General features: G+C 41.3%; 1 protein-coding gene across 2 annotated transcripts in view; it reads right to left on the bottom strand.

Moving 5' to 3' along the window:
• SYNPO (synaptopodin) overlaps positions 1 to 18,901 on the bottom strand; it is a 156,175-nt gene that overhangs the window by 10,473 nt on the left and 126,801 nt on the right. For both annotated transcript variants that reach the window (XR_012250918.1, XM_073649806.1), the window contains exon 4: positions 12,160 to 13,985. Coding sequence is in view for 1 of the 2 variants with exons in the window: in XM_073649806.1 (XP_073505907.1) it covers positions 12,160 to 13,985 (1,826 nt within the window). In the remaining variant the exon portion in view is untranslated. The remainder of the gene's footprint in view (positions 1 to 12,159; positions 13,986 to 18,901) is intronic.

Raw genomic sequence — 18,901 nt, 5'->3', positions numbered from 1 at the left:
TATACGTCCATGTACATAAGCCCCCGCTTTAGTTTCCTTTAGACATGTTCAGTATTTGGTCAGTATTTTACATCAGTATTTGTAAGCCAAAAATCAGGGCTACCACCACACTACAGCGGGATAGCCAAGAAAGAGTGAAGTCAGCACGGTAGGCCTACAAACTCCCCCTGACCACCGGGGTTTCCCAGTTGCTCTCAGACTGACCAGGCCTCCATTGTTAACCTGTATTCCGGAAGGGTCCCTTAATACCACCAACAGTAAAGACCCTGACTTGCATGACAGACTTCGTGTGGTTACTGCTGCTCCCGCGCATCATCACCACCAACATCCCTATTTACTGCCCTGAGGCTATACTCCTCCCGTGGAGAGTTGTACTATCCTCTGCTGCACCCACAACACCAGCCTCAGCGGTCTACCCTGCAGCGGCGGTTCACTCTGACCGCAATCCACGGGTGGCGTAGTCGGACATTCAGCATATAGACTGCCATTTGGGTTGACCACCCTGAGCCACGGGACCGGGTCCCCACCACGCAAGGACTACAACCCCCAGCATCCACAAAGGGTCCGGTTCCGGGTATCCCCACACACACACGGCCCAGGGGGCGCGTCAGAAACACGTCACCACTTCTGTATTTATCACCCACTCCTGGTTTTGGCTTACAATTATTGAGGTAAAAAACTGACCAAATACTGAATGTGTGAACAGGGCCTTAGCAGTAGACTCGTTGACCACAATGAAAAATCTCCAACAGGTTCCCCAATTATCACTAGTCTTTAACACTGGAGCTAAACGTTGACTTTGCTTGTGACCCCTTTTGCAAAGTCCGGGTTCTGGTACCCGACCCAAACTTTATTACAAAGTTCGGTTCGGGGACCAGGACTGTAACCGAACTTGAACCAGAACTCCATTGAAAACAATGGAGAGCCGGACTTTTGAGCTGGAACATTTCTCTCTCTCTCTTTGCAACGGACTTTCCCCGGAACTCTGAACATTCCAACGCACTTCCGGGACGAACCTCGAACTTTGAAGTTCTTGTTCACTCATCTCTACCCGCTAGGTATTGCTGCTACATCACAGTGAATGGGGGTTGCATTGTGACCTCTAGGGTACTATGACGGCAACAAGAAAGTCGCAAAAAATCTGATGCGGATGGACTTCTTGCGACTTGCTTGTTTTGTTCACAGTACCCCATTCACTTGCATCATGCTGTGATGTAGCAGCAATAATCTTTGGTCGCAACAGGTGTTATGGCCAAAGTGTAGCCCCTGCCTTATAGTATTGGTCAGGGCTGAGGATGAGCATCCCATCCTGACTAAAGTGGCAGTCAGAGTTGTCAATCCTTTTGCCGCCGCCGCAGAGCATGTCGGAGTGTGTTGTGCAGGCTCAAGAGCTGAGTCTGCTCCACATTCGGTAGATGAGGAAATCAAAAAATAAATAAACATATTTGGGATCGCCGCATCTGTCAAAGTCCGATCTATCAAACTAATAAAAATATAAAATTAACTAACCTGTATGCAGGATGGCATAAAAAATTGAAGCAGTAGAATTGCGTCACAATAAAATGTCACATATACCCAAAATTGATATACACTGTGTTCCAAATTATTATGTAAATAATATTTTCTCAGATTTTACCAAATTACCTATATGAATTGCAGTCATTGTAATTTTCCAGTCAAATAACTATTAGAGTACAATTGAAAGGTTTTTGTACAAACTGCCTATGATAACAGTATATTTTTAAAAAAATAAAACACTCAAACTGCACTCAAAATGCATGCTCCAAATTATTATGCACAGCAGAGTTTTCAACCTTTTCATTTTAATAAAGAACAAAAAAATGGTCATTTTTGAAATTATAAGCATTAGCAGGTTATTACAAACTGAAATCAAACAGTTTTCAGCTCAAAACTTTATTCTAGGTGATGTTACATTTGCACATAGGACCGCTTGTTCGAAAGGAGCTTCTGAACTCTCTCGTCCATTGAATTTGTCAGGTTTTGGATGGTTTCTGCTTCAATTGTTTTCCATGAGGACAGAATACCCTCCCAGAGCTGTTGCTTAGATGTGAACTGCCTCCCGCCATCATAGACACTCCTTTTGATGATGCTCCAGAGGTTCTCAATGGAGTTGAGGTCAGGGGAGCATGGGGGCCACACCATAAGTTTGTCCCCTTTTATGCCCATAGCAGCCAGAGATGCAGATGTGTTATGTGCAGCATGAGACGGTGCATTATCATGCATGAAAATGATCTTCCTGCGGAATGCACGGTTCTTCTTCTTGAACCATGGCAGGAAGTGCTGTTTGAGAAGCTCAACATACATTATGGAGTTCATCTTTACCCCCTCAGGGATCCTAAAGGGGCCGACAATCTCTCTCTCCATGATTCCAGCCCAAAACATTACTCCACCTCCTCCTTGTTGGCGCGTAGCCGTGTTTGCATGGGGTGTCCATCAACCAGCCATCCTCCACTCCATCCATCTGGACCATCGAGCGTTGCATGGCACTCATCGGTGAACAAAACAGTTCGATGTTCCAGATGGATGGAGTGGGCATAAAGGGGACAAACTTATGGTGTGGCCCCCATGCTCCCCTGACTTCAACCCCATAGAGAACCTCTGGAGCATCATCAAAAGGAGTGTCTATGATGGCGGGAGGCAGTTCACATCTAAGCAACAGCTCTGGGAGATCGTATTCTGTCCTCATGCAAAACAATTGAAGCAGAAAACAACCAAAACCTGACAAAATCAATGGACGAGAGAGTTCAGAAGCTCCTTTCGGACAAGGGGTCCTATGTGCAAATGTAACATCACCTAGAATAAAGTTTTGAGTTGAAAACTGTTTGATTTCAGTTTGTAATAACCTGCTAATGCTTATAATTTCAAAAATGACCATTTTTTTGTTCTTTATTAAAATGAAAAGGTTGAAAACTCTGCTGTGCATAATAATTTGGAACATGTATTTTGAGTGCAGTTTGAGTTTTTATTTTTTTTAAAATATACTGTTATCATAGGTAGTTTGTACAAAACCCTTTCAATTGTACTCTAATAGTTATTTGACTGGACAATTACAATGACTGCAATTCATATAGGTAATTTGGGAAAATCTGAGAAAATATTATTTGCATAATAATTTGGAACACAGCGTAGATAAAACCGTCAACTTGGCAAGCAAAAAACAAGTTGTAAAAATAAAAATGTTATGGTGTCAAAAAAATGGCGATATAACCAAGTCTCAGAATAAAATAAAAATATGCAAGTTTGGTATTGCTGTAATCACAATGACCTAGAGAATCATGTTCACGGGTTATACAATAAATACCATAAAAACAAAAGCCAAAAAACAAGGGGGGAATTGAGTTTGTTCATTGAAGGTTTATATTGCACTGCGGGGAGGGGCAAAATTTCAGATTTCACCTGAGGCAGCAAGAAAGTAAGTATCGGCCCTGGTATGGGTGATGTTACAATGGCTTCTTCCAGCTGATTCTGGTGGAGTCATATAATGACACAGACGTCACCCGCGGCACCACCCTCTCCATTACATAGCGTCATATTATTACACTACTCTATTGTCTAATGCATGAAATAAGGGACCTTCAGCCTAAAGTGAGAAGAGCGAACAATAGCGATAAGTCCAGGGCTGGGAAATGACCTAATACAATTGTCTTACAGCAACAAAATTCTCACGCAAAACGCTGACAATCCTCTAAAGGAGATGACAGAGATATCTATTGGAAATGCCATGAATATTCGGAGGTCCAACTAACCCCGAGAATGGAGGTCCCAGTAGAGAGATGATCATAATCATTCTTCATGGAAGAAAAGAATCCAGAAATGGCCTCCACAGAAGGATCAATGGGGGAATTGATTTACTACTGGGTCCTTTTGTAAGGAATAGCATATTTTACTACTATACTATGCCAGGGTATACCGGACTGATGAAGGCAAAAATAATCCTCTTTCACGCTTTTGACCTCCAATAAGCTAATTAAACTATGGATACAGGTAACTCAGGGGCGGGAATACCATTGGTGCAATCTGTGCAGCCCACAAGGACCCAAGATAAGTAAAGGGCCCACTTTTACCCCCAAAGCCGGTGGACTTGTGTAGTATGACAAACTATTGGACTGCAAAGGGCCCATATATTGTTCGTGCACGGGGCCCTCTTCTGTCTGTATCCACCCGTGATGTAATTTGTATACTGGGAGCTAAGCTGAGATCATAAATGTAATCTGAGAGCCTAATATGCTGGTATTGAGCTTTTCTCTATCCTGGGTTAGGTCTGGGAAGCATAGTTGCTAACATTTCTTTGGGTGTTTAAAGAAACTTTAAATCTGATCAAAAGTGTTTAGTTTTTACTCTCATTTTATTCCTTCTACTCCCATGAATATTCCTTTTTTTTGTTCTTTTAAATCCGCCATATGGTTCTAGAGATATGAGACTTTTTATTCAGTATTAATTTTTTTATGGTCCTTACAAGGACTGATAGGATCCTTGGGGGCATGTCTTTAGGCTGCACTGCATAATTAACCTGTGAGCCACCCCCGCTTTGTAAAGACCATAAAACATAGATTAAAAAGCCCATATCTCTGGAACCATATGGCGGATTTTTTTTAAAAATCTGAATAATCAGAGGAACGGCGGGAATAAATTAAAAGCAATAACTGGACACTTTTGTCCAGGTGATAGGTCCTCTTTAAGCCGCACCTCCAATCCCAGCTCTCTTTTGGGTGGAGTTTACATTAACCCCTCCTACTTTTATTCCAGCAATCCTTGGAAAAAGGGAACAGTTGGGCACTATGGGGAAGATGCTAAATAGTCAAGGTCAGGACTAGTTCCGTGAACCAAATCTTTGCTCCCAGGTGAAGGAGATCTTAGCTACGACTTTGGTTACAGTTTTATTATCCTTCCACCTATACGACCATTAATAACTACTTTCATGACATGTCTCACTGCCAGCACCCTGGCCTTTCTGCTACATGTAGAAATATGTCCAACTCTTATACTATATAACGGTCAGATTAATCATATAAATAGCAAAAATGGGAAAAGCAATAAAATTACCATATTGTGGGACCCACAAGTCACAGAGTATGGAAAAGACATGGGTGTAATACCTCTCTTTGCCCACAGATGGCAGCAGCTTGGCTCTGACTGCACAGTGTACAGTTAGATGCCGCTGCTGTTTAGTCTGGAGGATAATAATAATGGCGGCTGATTTATGGTTTGTCCGGTATTGTCTATTCTGTAAAGAAAATACCTTCCCAGCGCTGTGGCTGACATATAAGATAGAATGTAATTGTAACTTCCTTATTGCAGGTACATAAATAGCCCTGACTGCTCCACGTCAGCCACAGATAGGTGATATTTGTATTATATATGGAGGTCCCATCGCTCGGACCCACTTTTATCTTAAGAGCACAGCTACATCATGTGCCTCAAGGAATAGGGCGGTGATCACACACTTGCTCCTCTCTGATGAAAATTGCTGAGAAAGTATGCTCCACTAATAACAATCTAAAAATTTTCTGATTGCTGGGAAACCCACCACTGGTACCAATAGTGTCCACTTTTTGTATGAAGTGGGAAAAAAACTGTTTAATCCCACATTTTTCTATGCCACCACTCCAGTGGTCTCCATTGGTTCTCCTGCAATGATGTCACGTACATCCTTCACATGACCTCTGCAGCCAATCACTGGCATCAGCAGGTACATAACTGATGAAGCTTGTGATTGGCTGCAGTGATCACGTGAATGATGTATATTACATCATCACTGCAGGACCAGGAGAACCACAGACGCAAAGGGAATTTAAAGGGGTTGTCCAATACGTAGATGATCTCTTCTTAAATGCTGTAATCTCCCGAGTAAAATGAAAAAGACAAAAAACCTCATACCCGGGTCTTTTGGGTTGCGTGATTTCACATGTGAGCTGCAGCCGATCAGAAGGTACAAATGAGATACAGAAATCGCACGTCTCCTGAGCATCCAAGTTTCGCCACAGGTAAGTGTCAGCAAAGTAGTCCATTAGTTGGCCCTGGTAGGCTGCAACACTCATGTTGTATAACAATGTCACCCAAGCCCCGGAAGACCTAGTATTGACATCACTAGGACGACACCGGTGACTTTAAGTTTTTTTTGGGCTCTCACTTCCTTCAGACAAATTTTAGACAAACAAGCAGTGACAGTGAAGAACCGTAATAGTGGCCGCTGATTGGTAGCAGGGCTCACATGGCATAACAATGTCATGCAACCCCTGGGAGACCTGGTGCCGACACCACTGGACTGCAGGAGGTGAATATATGTTATTTTTATTTTATAAGGGGACTACTTAATTTCAAAAGGGTTTGTCCAGATATTGGATAACCTCTTTAAGCTCTGGATACCGTGGTTGCTCAGACCATGGTTTTGTATTTATGTATTGTGTCATCAGGAAGATCATGAGGTCGTGAGTGCATGGCCACTGCCCTGCTGTTCTTTCTATTGACTGAAACCTGAATTCTGCAGATCACAATGGGAGAGGGACTGGGATTTGCTTCCCATATGGCCATGGTGCTCTGCAGATTTTCCAACCAAATTCTGCACTGGAAATCTGTCCCAAAGCTCAAGGTACAATGACAATGCAAGGGTGTTTTGTAAAGATCATGAAATCTGCACCATACTCGAATTTGGAACTGATTTTTTTTATGCAATTTGCTGCAGAATTCACCTGTAAATTCTGCAATGGGCGGCCAAATCTGCTGCAAAATGTGAAGAAACCACCAGCATTAGCGAGGATCCTGCATCACTGAGCTCCTAGTATTCTGTTAATTTGCTTCCTGTCTACCTCACCCTCAACAGATGGGTCCAAAAATCTAGAAGACCTTGCCATCTGGTAGGTACTGATGTTGGCCCAGTCAACAGGATACTATACTAACGTAACTTTGCGGTGTACTGGCTCTGACTAAAGAGACCAGTCCGGCATGGAGTCTTATTGGATATGCTTTAAGCTAATTTGCACATTTTTGTTTTCCATGGAGCAGTCCTAAAAAGACTCCACATATGAGTGGTCTCCTTCATGAGAAATTATCCCCAAAGCTGTATGTCAGGTGTCTCATTCTGCCAGCCAAACCCGGCACTGTTGTGTTGGCCTGCATATATGTATTCACCAAAGGGTACCATGTCCAGAGATGTACCATACATGATCCAAGGTGAGAAGACAGCAACTTTCTCCATCAGGTGGTAGACAGCATTTTCATATATACACTTTGGATATGCTCCCTGAATTAGCTTATTTCCACACTGAGGAAGAAGGGGGTGAGGCACTTAACATTTGGTGTTAGGCACTCCTGGACCAAACTTCTGACATATAGTATGAAGTTCTAATAGCAAGTTGACCCAGTTGGCAGAAAACTGAATATTGGACCATTGCCACACTTTCATCTGAAATATATCACCGATGAGCAAAAATATTCACACTACCCTAGTCCGACATCCACTAGGGTGACTGCCGACCAGGGCAGTGCTAACTTCCTTTGCCAGCTCTCGAATGCTGGGGATCCTCTTTCAATTGACCCATGCAACGACATGATGTTGTGGGGACTTAATTGTCGCAAGAGGCGCCTGTGATGCCGGCTTTCGAGTGGAGTGCTTGGCCAAGGAAGTTTGCATTGCCCTGGTCCGGCTTCCGCAGAGTGTTGAAGTGGATGCCAGCTACTTAAATATATACATGCTCTTATGTATATGTTTTATGGAAGACCTTGACAAATACCATACAACGGCACTATACAGTGGTATATGCATTATTACTGGTTGCCACAGCTTGCTTCACTTTCTACTAGCCAAAGAGATGGATGCCACTGAACCGAGGCCAAAATAGGCAGTTTCTGCAGAATGGTGGTATATGGATCTGGCAATGGGAACACGGAGGCACACGTCATATGTCAAACGCTCTTGATTTAATAAGAGGCACGCATCTCTTAATGATTCAGGAGTGTCCGACACCAACGCTACCTCTCATCAAGACCAGCAAGAAAGACACCAGTCTTGATGTATCAGGGCCACAGTGTGAATAGACCACAAGACAGAACATTTTGTTTTCGAGTGATAGATTATGGCACATGTGGCTACCTTGCTTCATCCTTAATCCTCAGATCTATTTTTATACTTAGAATTTGCTTTAAATTTTCCAACCTCAGAGAAGTAACAGATGACATGAATGTGACTTTCCCGACTATGATGTTCTTTTACGGATAAATAACTTTGGTGCCATTTCCCTGACAGTAATGGAGACATATGTGAGATTTATGTTTTTGGCAATGTCACATTGTTGACTTCCTGTGATATTCGTGCCATGATTTCATATTTTATGTGAGTGTCTTATGCTTTGTTATTACCTTTTGTATGTAAGCATTTATGGTGATGAATAAGGGTGTTGTTTGCTCAAAAACAGCAGATAAGGTCTCGATTGAGGGTTTGGGTTGGGTAGACACTCGAGCAAAAGAATTTGGTGGGGTCCACCAACTTACATCTGGGACTGGACCCCACCTTACCCAACAACATGGACCACATTCATTGAAGTCCATATGAATTAAAGAAAATCTCTCAAAGGAAGGCGCCCCATACATGTGGGAACATCTCTACTTGTCTAGATAGCATCACCAAGCGGTCAAAGAGGGCCAGCGTTCTCCTGGGTGGTAGGGGTCTTAGAGATGAACAGTATATACAATATCTATAAAAATATTGACTAATAAGGTCTGTTGAAATTACAGCAATAGCTGCAGCTATGCTGGAGGGACAGCAGATGACCCTGTGTGCACTGTTAGGGTTTGTCTATTGTACTGAATAACCTCTAACAAAATCGAATAAAAAAAACAAACAAAAAGAGCATATACCTTATAGTAAGTAAATACTAAAAGAGGTCGTTCTTGAAGAATGGAAAAAGTTAGATGTTGCAATATGTCCCAACTTGTTCATTCCAGGCCTAGAAGACTTACTTGTTGCTGTCCTTAAAAATCATACAAAATACTAGATGTAGTAGTTTTTGATGTGTAATCATTTTTGCATCAACTAATTTGAATAAAACTGCAAATTTTGTAGTGAAAGTTATATTATTAACCTTACTTTCATGTTATGGGGGGTTAAAAAAAAATGTTCTCCGGAACTTAGTTTTGTCCAAATTTTGGAAATTGTTGTTGTGTTCATTGAGATATTGACTAAAATCTTACTTTTCAAAGGGGGTGTACTCATTTATGCTGAGAAATGTAGCAAAGCGGGCAAAGGGCCTTTTCTGGTGTGTGGCCCTAGCAGTATGCAGATACTTGTAAGTAGGACATGATGACACCTGTTGGGCCACCAGATAAAAATACTACTACCTTAGTGGAAACATCGTCCAAGTCAACTGCAGCTGTAGAGAAGTGACAATCTTAATATCCATATCTTATGTGGGTATAGTTAAGTAATGTATTGTTACTTTTATACTGTATGATAGTTGAAGGGTTAAGGGGCAAGAATGATGGAGTACGGTGGAGAACTGCACAGTGCATTATCCGAATCCAATGTACGACCAGGCCTGATTGGAGAGCTGATCATCACTAGATAACAGGTTTCAATCCAACAGTTCTGCTATTTGGTCTGGTAAAGAAATTCACCAGTAACTACCAGTTATTGGACCCTGATAACACACTATCTATATCTTAGCACTCAGGACTAGTGATGAGCGAGCGTGCTCGTTACTTGAGATTTACAAGCATGCTCGGGTGTCTTCAGGGTATCTTCAGCGTGCTCGGGTGTTATGTTTGAGTCACTCCGTGTGCATGATTTGCGACTGTTTGACAGCTTTAATATATGTGAGGAATGCACATTTTTTAGGCATTCCTCACATGTATTAAAGCTGTCAAAGAGTCGCAAATCATGCACATGGAGTGACTCAAACATAACACTCGAGCACGCTGAAGATACTCGGCGAGCACCCGAGCATGCTCGCTGAAAGGGTTAACAGAACATACTCGCTCATCACTACTCAGGACCCTTGTGTCATACTGGAGTTTTTAGGGTCAATTAATAATATAATCCCTATTGTGCAATTTTTGTGCAATTTTTGTCAACTCCAGAACTATGACCCAGTTAATGAGGCCAGAACAAAAGTTAGATTGGGTAGGTAACAAAGATCAGATGGGGGATGTAATATTCTTAAAAGATAATAAAGGTGCTAACTGTATGGAGGTTGTGCCTGTTGGTGTGTTCAACAGCTGCAGACTTATACTGTAGGTACAGCAGTTGCTACTGTGTTAAAGGGAACCTGACATCCTGTTAATGTAGCTTAAACTGCAGGGCAGCAAAGATCAGATATTGGCTTCATGATTGCAGCCAGGTATATTTTTTTCGGAAACGCTCCGGCATTTCAGAGAAAATATAATCCGTTCGGGTACCTTAACCAGAGATGAGACTAGTCCGGCAAGTCCCAGCACTGCTACAGATGATTGACAGGTCTCTCTCTATGTACACACATGAAGGAAAGACCTGTAAAACACCTGCAGCAGCGCAGGGAAGAGGCGGTGGTGTCGGGCTAGTCTGGTCTTTGGCGATGGCTCCTGGACACATCTTTACAGTATATTTTCTGTGATACAGCCAAGATCTGAATCATGCTGACCGTGGTTTGGGCAGCATGATTCAGATGATAGGTTCCCTTTAACGGTGACAGTTTATTGATATGTGTATTAGTTCCTCTAGACTGTACTGTGTGACCTCAACATTTTTGTGAGTCAGTTCCTTCCTTGATGTGATGGATATAATGGTTGCTGTACATCGTAAGTAAAACAGTTGATACTCCCACAATGTCGTGAGTGCTGATGATTCTGCTGAAAGCTGAAATCTACAACAGTGTCACTACAGTGCTTGGTAAGCAACCAATCTGCTCTACCTGTGCTTAGCCTCGAACTATACTGCTGAGTACAGGCAGTTGAGTTGCTGGGGCAGCGGTGCCAACTGCAAGCATCAGAAAGGTGAGACGCCATTCAAGAGGAGAGGAACACTGAGCTCATCCATCAGTCTGCAGAGGGAAGCACTCCCTCTTCTGTGCCTGCAACTGGAGCCACAGGATTAACAAAATCATGACCTGCCATAGCTGATTCATCTGACACGCTGCAGATTTGATTTTGCTCCACTATTCAATAACCCAACGGGTGAGCGATAATACCCAGTAGGTCATGATGCAATTAAATAATTTATAATAATAATAATTTATTATTATTCTACTATTTGAATAGTTTTTTTTACAAAACTTCTTACATGTTATAATGACATGTCCGAACTTTTGATTTTGTGAGTCCCCCACCGTACCAAACTTTTAAGAAGTCGTGAAAAGCTTGTTAAAGTGCTGTTACACTTTAAATAGTCTACTTTTAAAGTTTTTCATCAGCCAATCAGAGAGCACCAACAACTATCATATGATATGTGAAACAAGTTGTCATTCGCCTGAAATCTAAAATGATCTCTACCACGCTCGAGTAGAAGACACCATGTACCTCCTTATCCAGGGCACTAAATACCTTGATCTGTCCCTGTCTCCTTATTGATCTTGGACTACTATGTGTGTAGAACATGGTGTAGGGAAATGCAACCCATAACTGATACAAATATAAGGGACTACAAATTTAAAATCTGTGAAATTTGAAAATTATTTAGATTGTGTGTTACATGCAACATTTTTGAGGAAGAAGAGGATGATGCAAAAGAAGAGACAGAAACATACATACACACGTGGAGAAGTCTCAGTCATATAGAAGCATTTTCTTTTACATAAGCATAGCAAAAAGTGCATAAATGATAACAAAAAGTGCATAAATAATCAATTAAGAGAAAGCAAAAACTCAAAACAGCCAGAGGATGTGAAAGATGAAGAAGGGCAGAGAGTTTCAGACTTCCAAGCAGAAAGTAGAAGGTTGAGTGTCTTTCGTGAAATATTTTACATATTTGTGGTTGTTCCGTCATCATTTGTATCACAATGTAAAGGTCTGACTATTTTAATTATATGTTTTAAGTTTTTGTGTAGATAAAGCACCATCTCACCTTCTTTGGTCTCATTACCAAAGACACCACCACTACTTATACTTCTAACACTCACAGTAGTAAAAAAAAGGTCAATAATATTATTTGTAATATGGAGAAGGTTTCCACACCTGTGATTCAAGGCCTGCGTTTTTGGCAGAAAATGTTGGCCGAGGAGCTTGTATTACAGTCTTGTTTCGAGGTGATGAAACCATCGTATTGGAGAAGGGAACCGGGGATAGTGGAGAAGCATGGTTAGTTGGTGTCCGTCTTCCGTAGCTGGGAGGAGTATCAGGTGCTGGAGATGGTGACATATTGACAGATGAAGGTGATCGGATAGACTGGAAGTACATTGGAGAATACATAGTAGGAGAAGGAACCACAGGGGAGGTTGGGCATGATGTTTGCCTGTTAAATCGATGCGATTCAACCACCATGGGCTTGGGTGGAGGTGCAGCTTTGGGAAGACTACTCACAGGATCTTTAGTTGGTGAGAGAATGAACAAAGACGACTGAAGTTGATATGGTTGGCGTTTAGATAGTTCAAGTTCTTTTTGAGCATGTACGCTCTCTGAGGCAGTATTCGTTACAGGTGTAGAGGCAGGAAGCTTAGGTGATCTCTGGTTGTTTTTGGGTAGAATAAATGAAGGAGGTGGTGTTTTGGAGGCAAACTTCCAAGATGGTGGCAAAGACATTGTAGGAGAAGGAGATCGAATGGAGTCTAATGGTGTAGAGTTTTCTACCACAAAACGTTCCATTCTGGACTGTCTCCGTGCAAACAATTCTGCACCTTTCCCTTTATCCTCAGAAAGGGCTTGCACTGGCATAAGTGGTGGCTTTGGACTTAAACCCGGGGACTTAAGACTTGATGACCAATCGTGTATTGTATCTGCTTGGCCTGTGTTCTTTGGTGTATTAGGCGACTTATTCTGAAAATTTGAAGCTTCTGCTCCAAGTGCAAATGGTTCATCTTCAGTTGCTAACTCTCTTGGATGATCCCTATGTTTTCGTCTTTCATCTGCATTTTGCACCATTGACAGGAGTTCTGGGTTAGGTGCCATCTTTGGCTTTTCAATAAATGTGAACATTGATTTCTTGGGTCCCTTACGTGCTGCTATAGTCTCTAGAATACCAGTCTTGGGCTGAGGTGCAAGCCTTGTTTCTTCATAGTGAGTCCCTTGTTGGACAGGAGTTATATCGGCTGGCTCTATGGGATATAAAGCTGAGTAAGCAGGAGGAGATCGAACACGTGAGACTGGTGGAGGACTTGATAAAGTTTCTGCATAAGTAGGGGGTGGTGGGAGGTCAATTGTAGGACTTTTTTCTGAAGAATACACATTTCTTTTGGCAGATGATTGGCCTCCAAAAGGTTTAGCTGTTCGGTTAGCTACAGATATTGGTTTTGACAATGTTAGATGAACTTCACAGTATTGTGTATTTGGTGATCCATTTTGTTCTTTCTTCACAGGAGTTTCTGGTTCTTGGTTAGTTTCAATCACTAAACCATTAGTGTTAGAGTTTGATACAATCAAAGTTTCCTTGAGATATGCACTAAGAGGTCCTTGATGGTCTTCCTCTGATGCACTTGGCGAAGGTGCTCGTTTATCTATAGGAGGGAAATCACTTTCTTTGTTCTTATCTCCCCACACATCATAGGTTCCACCTGTACTCCCATGGTTGGTGGAAGTCTCTTCCATACTGTAGAAATGTGAGGGTTTCTGAAAGCCAAACTGAAGTTCTGTCTTTTTCAAATCAGCAAGTTTTATACCATGTTGAGCTCCAGATTGTTGTGTAAGTTTCTTTTCCTCAAATGCTTTTATCCTTTGACGACGTCGGTGAAACAGTTGAGCCCCCTTCGAACAACTTCCTGAAGGGCTTAACTGGGAAGCATCATGATCACTAAGCAATTGTGCTTCCTTCAACTCTTTCTCTGTGAGACTGAGGCTTCTTGGAATATCTATGGAAAAAGAAGAGAATATGGTTACCTAACTTTAAAGTACAAAGCAAAAATAAACAATTGCTAAATTAGAAGAAATGTGAAAGAATCACAGTTCTTGGATGGATTTTCTTCAACAAACTACTGGATTTAGTAGTGAAAAATTATTGTTCTGCCTAACAGTGTGACCATATATGTTGTATTCATATCATCCCTTTACATATGCAATATATATTAGGTTAAACAGGGAGGCATACGCATTAAGGGAGTTCCCTTTTTAGTTCTGGTTTGCTCTACCACATGAGCCACCAACATGGAAGAGTAAGAATTATCCACCCTCAACCTTCTCATCTTGAGGTGTAACTTGAAGCTCTTCTCCCAGTTCAAAATTTTGTAATCTAAATATTTTCTTACAAGGGAAGGAGCCAACCATATTAGAATTCTTAAAATTGTTGCACAGCTTTTGGAACCATATGTAAAAAATTAAGAACACATGTCACCTGTGGTAATCTAAGAGGTAAAGTTTCTCCTTGTTGAATGTCCCAGGTAGACATAAGATGTGGAGAGTGCCAGGTTGGCGTAGGGAGTGAAGAGTGGCAAGTTGGCGTAGGGAGTGCCAAGGTGGCTGGAGTGTGGGGAGGGCTGAGTTGGCGTAGGATGTGGGGAGTGCCAAGTTGGCGTAGGATGTGGGGAGTGCCAAGTCGGCGTAGGGAGTGGGGAGTGCCATGTAGCCATGGTAATACAGCCGATTCATCACTGTTTTCACACCTTTTACAGCCTTTTTTTTAGTCACTTATTTATGTGTTTTTTTTTTAGTTTGCCATTGTAAGTGGGGTGCGGGATTGCAAAAGTTGCAAAATTATTGTGCAAATATACTCTAGTGTCCCTCTGGAGTGATTTTATGAACGCCAGAAATTTTTGCTAAATTTTCATGACATTTTATGAAAAGTGTGACTTTGTCTGCTAAAATGTCATGAAAAAGGTTAAAGACCAAACAAAACCATTTTTGAATTTAGCACAAAATAAAACAAAGAATACCACGAGATAAAAAAAGTGGCACTTTGCATTTGTGCCTGTTTTTTTTGTTGAGTTTTTAGTGTTTCGTGCCTTTTTTTGTTTGTACTATATTCATCTTTCCAATTGCACCTTTTTTAAATTCTATTTTGTTTGTTCACCTGTTTATTTTTTTCTACTTCGCGATTTTATGTACACCTGAAATTTTGGCACAAGTTTTGCAACATTTTAGCATAATGTTTTTGTGCTAAAAAGTCACAAAAAAAGTTAGAAACAAAACTAAAGAGCATTTTTGATTTTGCGCAAAATTCATGAACCTCGAGATATCAAAAGACAAAGAAAAGAAAAGCAACGCAAACAAACAAAATCAGAAATGGTGAATCGGGACCCATAATCTTCATCGTTAGCAAGTAGAAGAAAGAGTAGACATCTTCTAAGAGATGCCTTCGAATGACGATGAAGAATGAGTGGAATGCCGAGCCAGTCAAAACATATATTATATTTCATAACATTATTTGTTTGTGGCCTTTCTGTCTGGTGAGCTTGAAGGCCGGGGAGCTCTTATCTCACTGATGAAGCTTTGTTTACATGGGTGCTCTCCTTTGTCTGCTCTTTGTTCTTCGAAAGAAAGGGGGTAATCCGACCCACCAGAGATGCATCACTCTGTTCAATACCGTTGTGATCGTTATGAAGAAGCAACTCTAGAGGGCCATATTTTGGGTTTTGCTATGGGCCCCTCTCGGCTTTATGAACACCACTGATGAAAACCAACTGTTAATAGGACATAATTATAGGAATAGTTTGCAGAATGTGACCTTGACTGTCAATAGAGAAGTACCTATCCATAAACCACTGTCCAATGATGCCTCATAGTTTATGGCTGAACGTAGATAATTATTTTTAGAGCTGGCGTCATCTTACTTATACAACTTGTCTTTTTTTTAACCTCCTGAAAGTGTTTTATGACATGTTGGTACATCTTATAAGTTTCTCTAGAAGACTTTGGGATTTCAAGCAGATTTTATAGCAGTTATAAAGCTATTATTGCTGTAATATGTTACATTTTTAGCTAGATTTTACTGCAAGAAGAAAATTGGTATAGCACAAAATAGTGAACAACACACCGTCATTTTTGGAGGATTGGCCTCATGCTAGCTTTGGGAACACAGAGAAAACTGACATCTAAATGTTAAGGCTACCCAAGAAAACTCTTATGTTCCAGCTGGTACAAAGAGATGATGATCATTGCCATGCCTTCATTGTGGACCAGAAGAAGCTGGGAGAGAAAATCTGCTGTGTATTAAAGTCATAGCCTTGTGGATATGATTTTATGGAAAAAATAGCTATACACATTAGATATAAATGGTCCGACAGTTGTTTATTGTCGGATAAACAGCTTTTGAGCACGCATTGACCTTGTTGGATTCTTTTGGCCAAAGAAGCAGCCAGTTCTTATTATCGGGTGAAAAAACCCCAACTTGCTTGATCAGTCTTTTGGCTGATAATGAGCACTGATTAGTCAAAATGAACAGACGGCAATTGCTCATTGCCGTCCATCGAAATCGGCCAATTTGTCCATTTATCCAATGTGTATGGGGGCAGTAAGATAACTGGCGCTGTGGATTTTACATCCATATTCTGTCAATTCATGCTACAACTATTCTATGGTAAATCCACAGCATTTTCACCAAAGGATCCGCATGATTTCAATTGTTGCACTTTGGATTTGCTGCAGAATTCCACAGAAGATACATTCCATGTGGAAGTACCCTTAAAATATGCCTTTTTGAGGAGTTCTTGGAGTGAAAATTGAGCGGAAACTCTCAAAATCCTCCTTAAAAACTCAAAACTCCTCAAAAACTTGAAGTCTCTACTCATTTTGCTTCAAAAAGTCAGCAAAAAGACTCTGTGTACACATACTCAAAGGCTATATAGATACAGAGTTTTTCAAGGAGTTTTTTGACATGCTCATTCATTGGGTGACCTCTACTGGGAAGCCACCAGCACTTTATATTTAACAGTACAGAATGAAAGCTGCCGACGGCACTGCCACCACAAGAACGGTGGCAAGGCCACCACCGTACAATTCCTGAAGCAGCTTCCCTTGGTGGCTGCTCCGTGTCTAAATGATCCTTAGCGTGTGCGCTCAGCTCACGGAGTCTTCTTTCAGAGTTTTCGGAGCAGAAACTGAGCAGATCCTCCAAGGTTTTGAGGAGTTTTAAGATTTGTGAGACATTGTGGAGAGTGACACACCGGCTCTGGCATGCCAAAGTAAGTAAGTAAGCCGGTATGTCACTCTCCACACGGAGAAATGTTACTCCTTAGACCTCAGTCCAGAGCCTCTCACCTAGCCAAATCAGTTCTCATACTTTGCACTGATGAGGGCCAACAGCTCGAAACACCGTGTCTGCGAATTGAGATTCTGATTTGGCTTTTATCCTAAGTCATATTGCACGACTCGTTAAAGGGTTGATTGTGACTTGTAGGATTGCTGCTTCCAATAGGTGGCGCTATAGAGTTCAAGTCCTGTTTTTCTCTGAAGAGGCAATTTGCATATAAGATTTGTGAGAGGGTCAGTTTCCGATCCAAAAAGTCCTTGAAAAACTCCGTGCGCACATACCCTATGAGTGTTAATCAACTCCAGAAAGGTGAAGCTTCACGTTAAGACTTGATATCACCTGTTGACTTACAGTTGTGTTCAAGTCATGGTGAAATCAAGAGACATGGCAAAATAAACAAAAATGATCTATAAATGGTCCCCACACAATTGGTTCCAATGATGAATTTTTGGATTTTGTGGTTGTGGTATGTCTGCAATACTCATGTATTCAGTGGAACATGGCACGATTGTTCTGTATCAGATTTATACGCAGTTAATGGGGCACCCACACAATGTGGCATACTCATCATTTTCCCATAAGCTAATTGGCTTCTGTTGACATAGCAGTGCACTCATTCCAACCCAAATTGTTATCCGTCAGGGCACAGGAAGCCTGGTCCCAGCTATGTCTACATATAACAAAAGTGCCACATACATCTATTATCTCCAGTCCACTAGACGTCTATACGTTCTGAATAGAAACAGAGAACGGCTAATTATCCAGGAAGTTACCAGCAGATTGTAAGGACGATAAAGAGAAACGACGGAGGCAACGATAAAGAATGAAAAACTAAAGTAATGCACGCAAAGGACGGCATTGCCTGACGCGTATGTCAGCAGAAGTCATGCATCATTAGGATGGTGAGGACAGACTTCTATGGGATTGTGTCGCAATGACAGCATGGATCTTGTTTTTTTAATCTGAAAAATTTCCATAGGAAATGTTTTCTTATGACAACTCAAGTCCGGTCAATATTGGGCTCCCATTATTTGCTCTACAATAGCTAGTCAATGCTTATGCCAACTCTTGGCCAAAGATTCGTGAAGTCTCATTCTCCTTCTACAAGTCTTAAGGAGTCCCCGTAAAATTTATATTTTCCAAGAAAAAGTGCCACCCAGTAGTAATTATTATGTAATAGCTTGTTAATTATATATTAGGGACTGTTCAGCCTTACTGGAGCTAGTCCGCAAAGCCAGGATATGAACAGAACATCCCAGCTCTTAGCTTTAGAGATCTTATAACAGCTGAAGAACCAGAGAAGTTTTTTTTTATTCTTCAAAGAAACCCTAACTCTCAAAGTAGACCTTGTGTGACACTTTTTTTATATTGTTCAGAAGGAAGAGTTTAAGGAAAACAGAGTTTGGCTATATTGACACGTAATTGTTTCTGTTTTTTTGGAGCAGGTCTGCTCCAAAATCCTCCACAAAAATCCCTTCAAACACGCTTTTAAAACTCTTTTTATTCATTTCTATGGGAAATTCTCTTTGTTGTTCATATGAGGAGTTTTCATTTTTCCTGACAAGGTTCTAAAAACCATCTGAT

Source organism: Phyllobates terribilis, unplaced genomic scaffold (assembly GCF_046119375.1).
Source record: "Phyllobates terribilis strain yellow unplaced genomic scaffold, ASM4611937v1 Scaffold_10__3_contigs__length_209671492, whole genome shotgun sequence".
In the NCBI taxonomy this organism is placed as follows: Eukaryota; Metazoa; Chordata; class Amphibia; order Anura; family Dendrobatidae; genus Phyllobates; species Phyllobates terribilis.
This window is presented reverse-complemented; position numbering and strand designations above follow the sequence as displayed.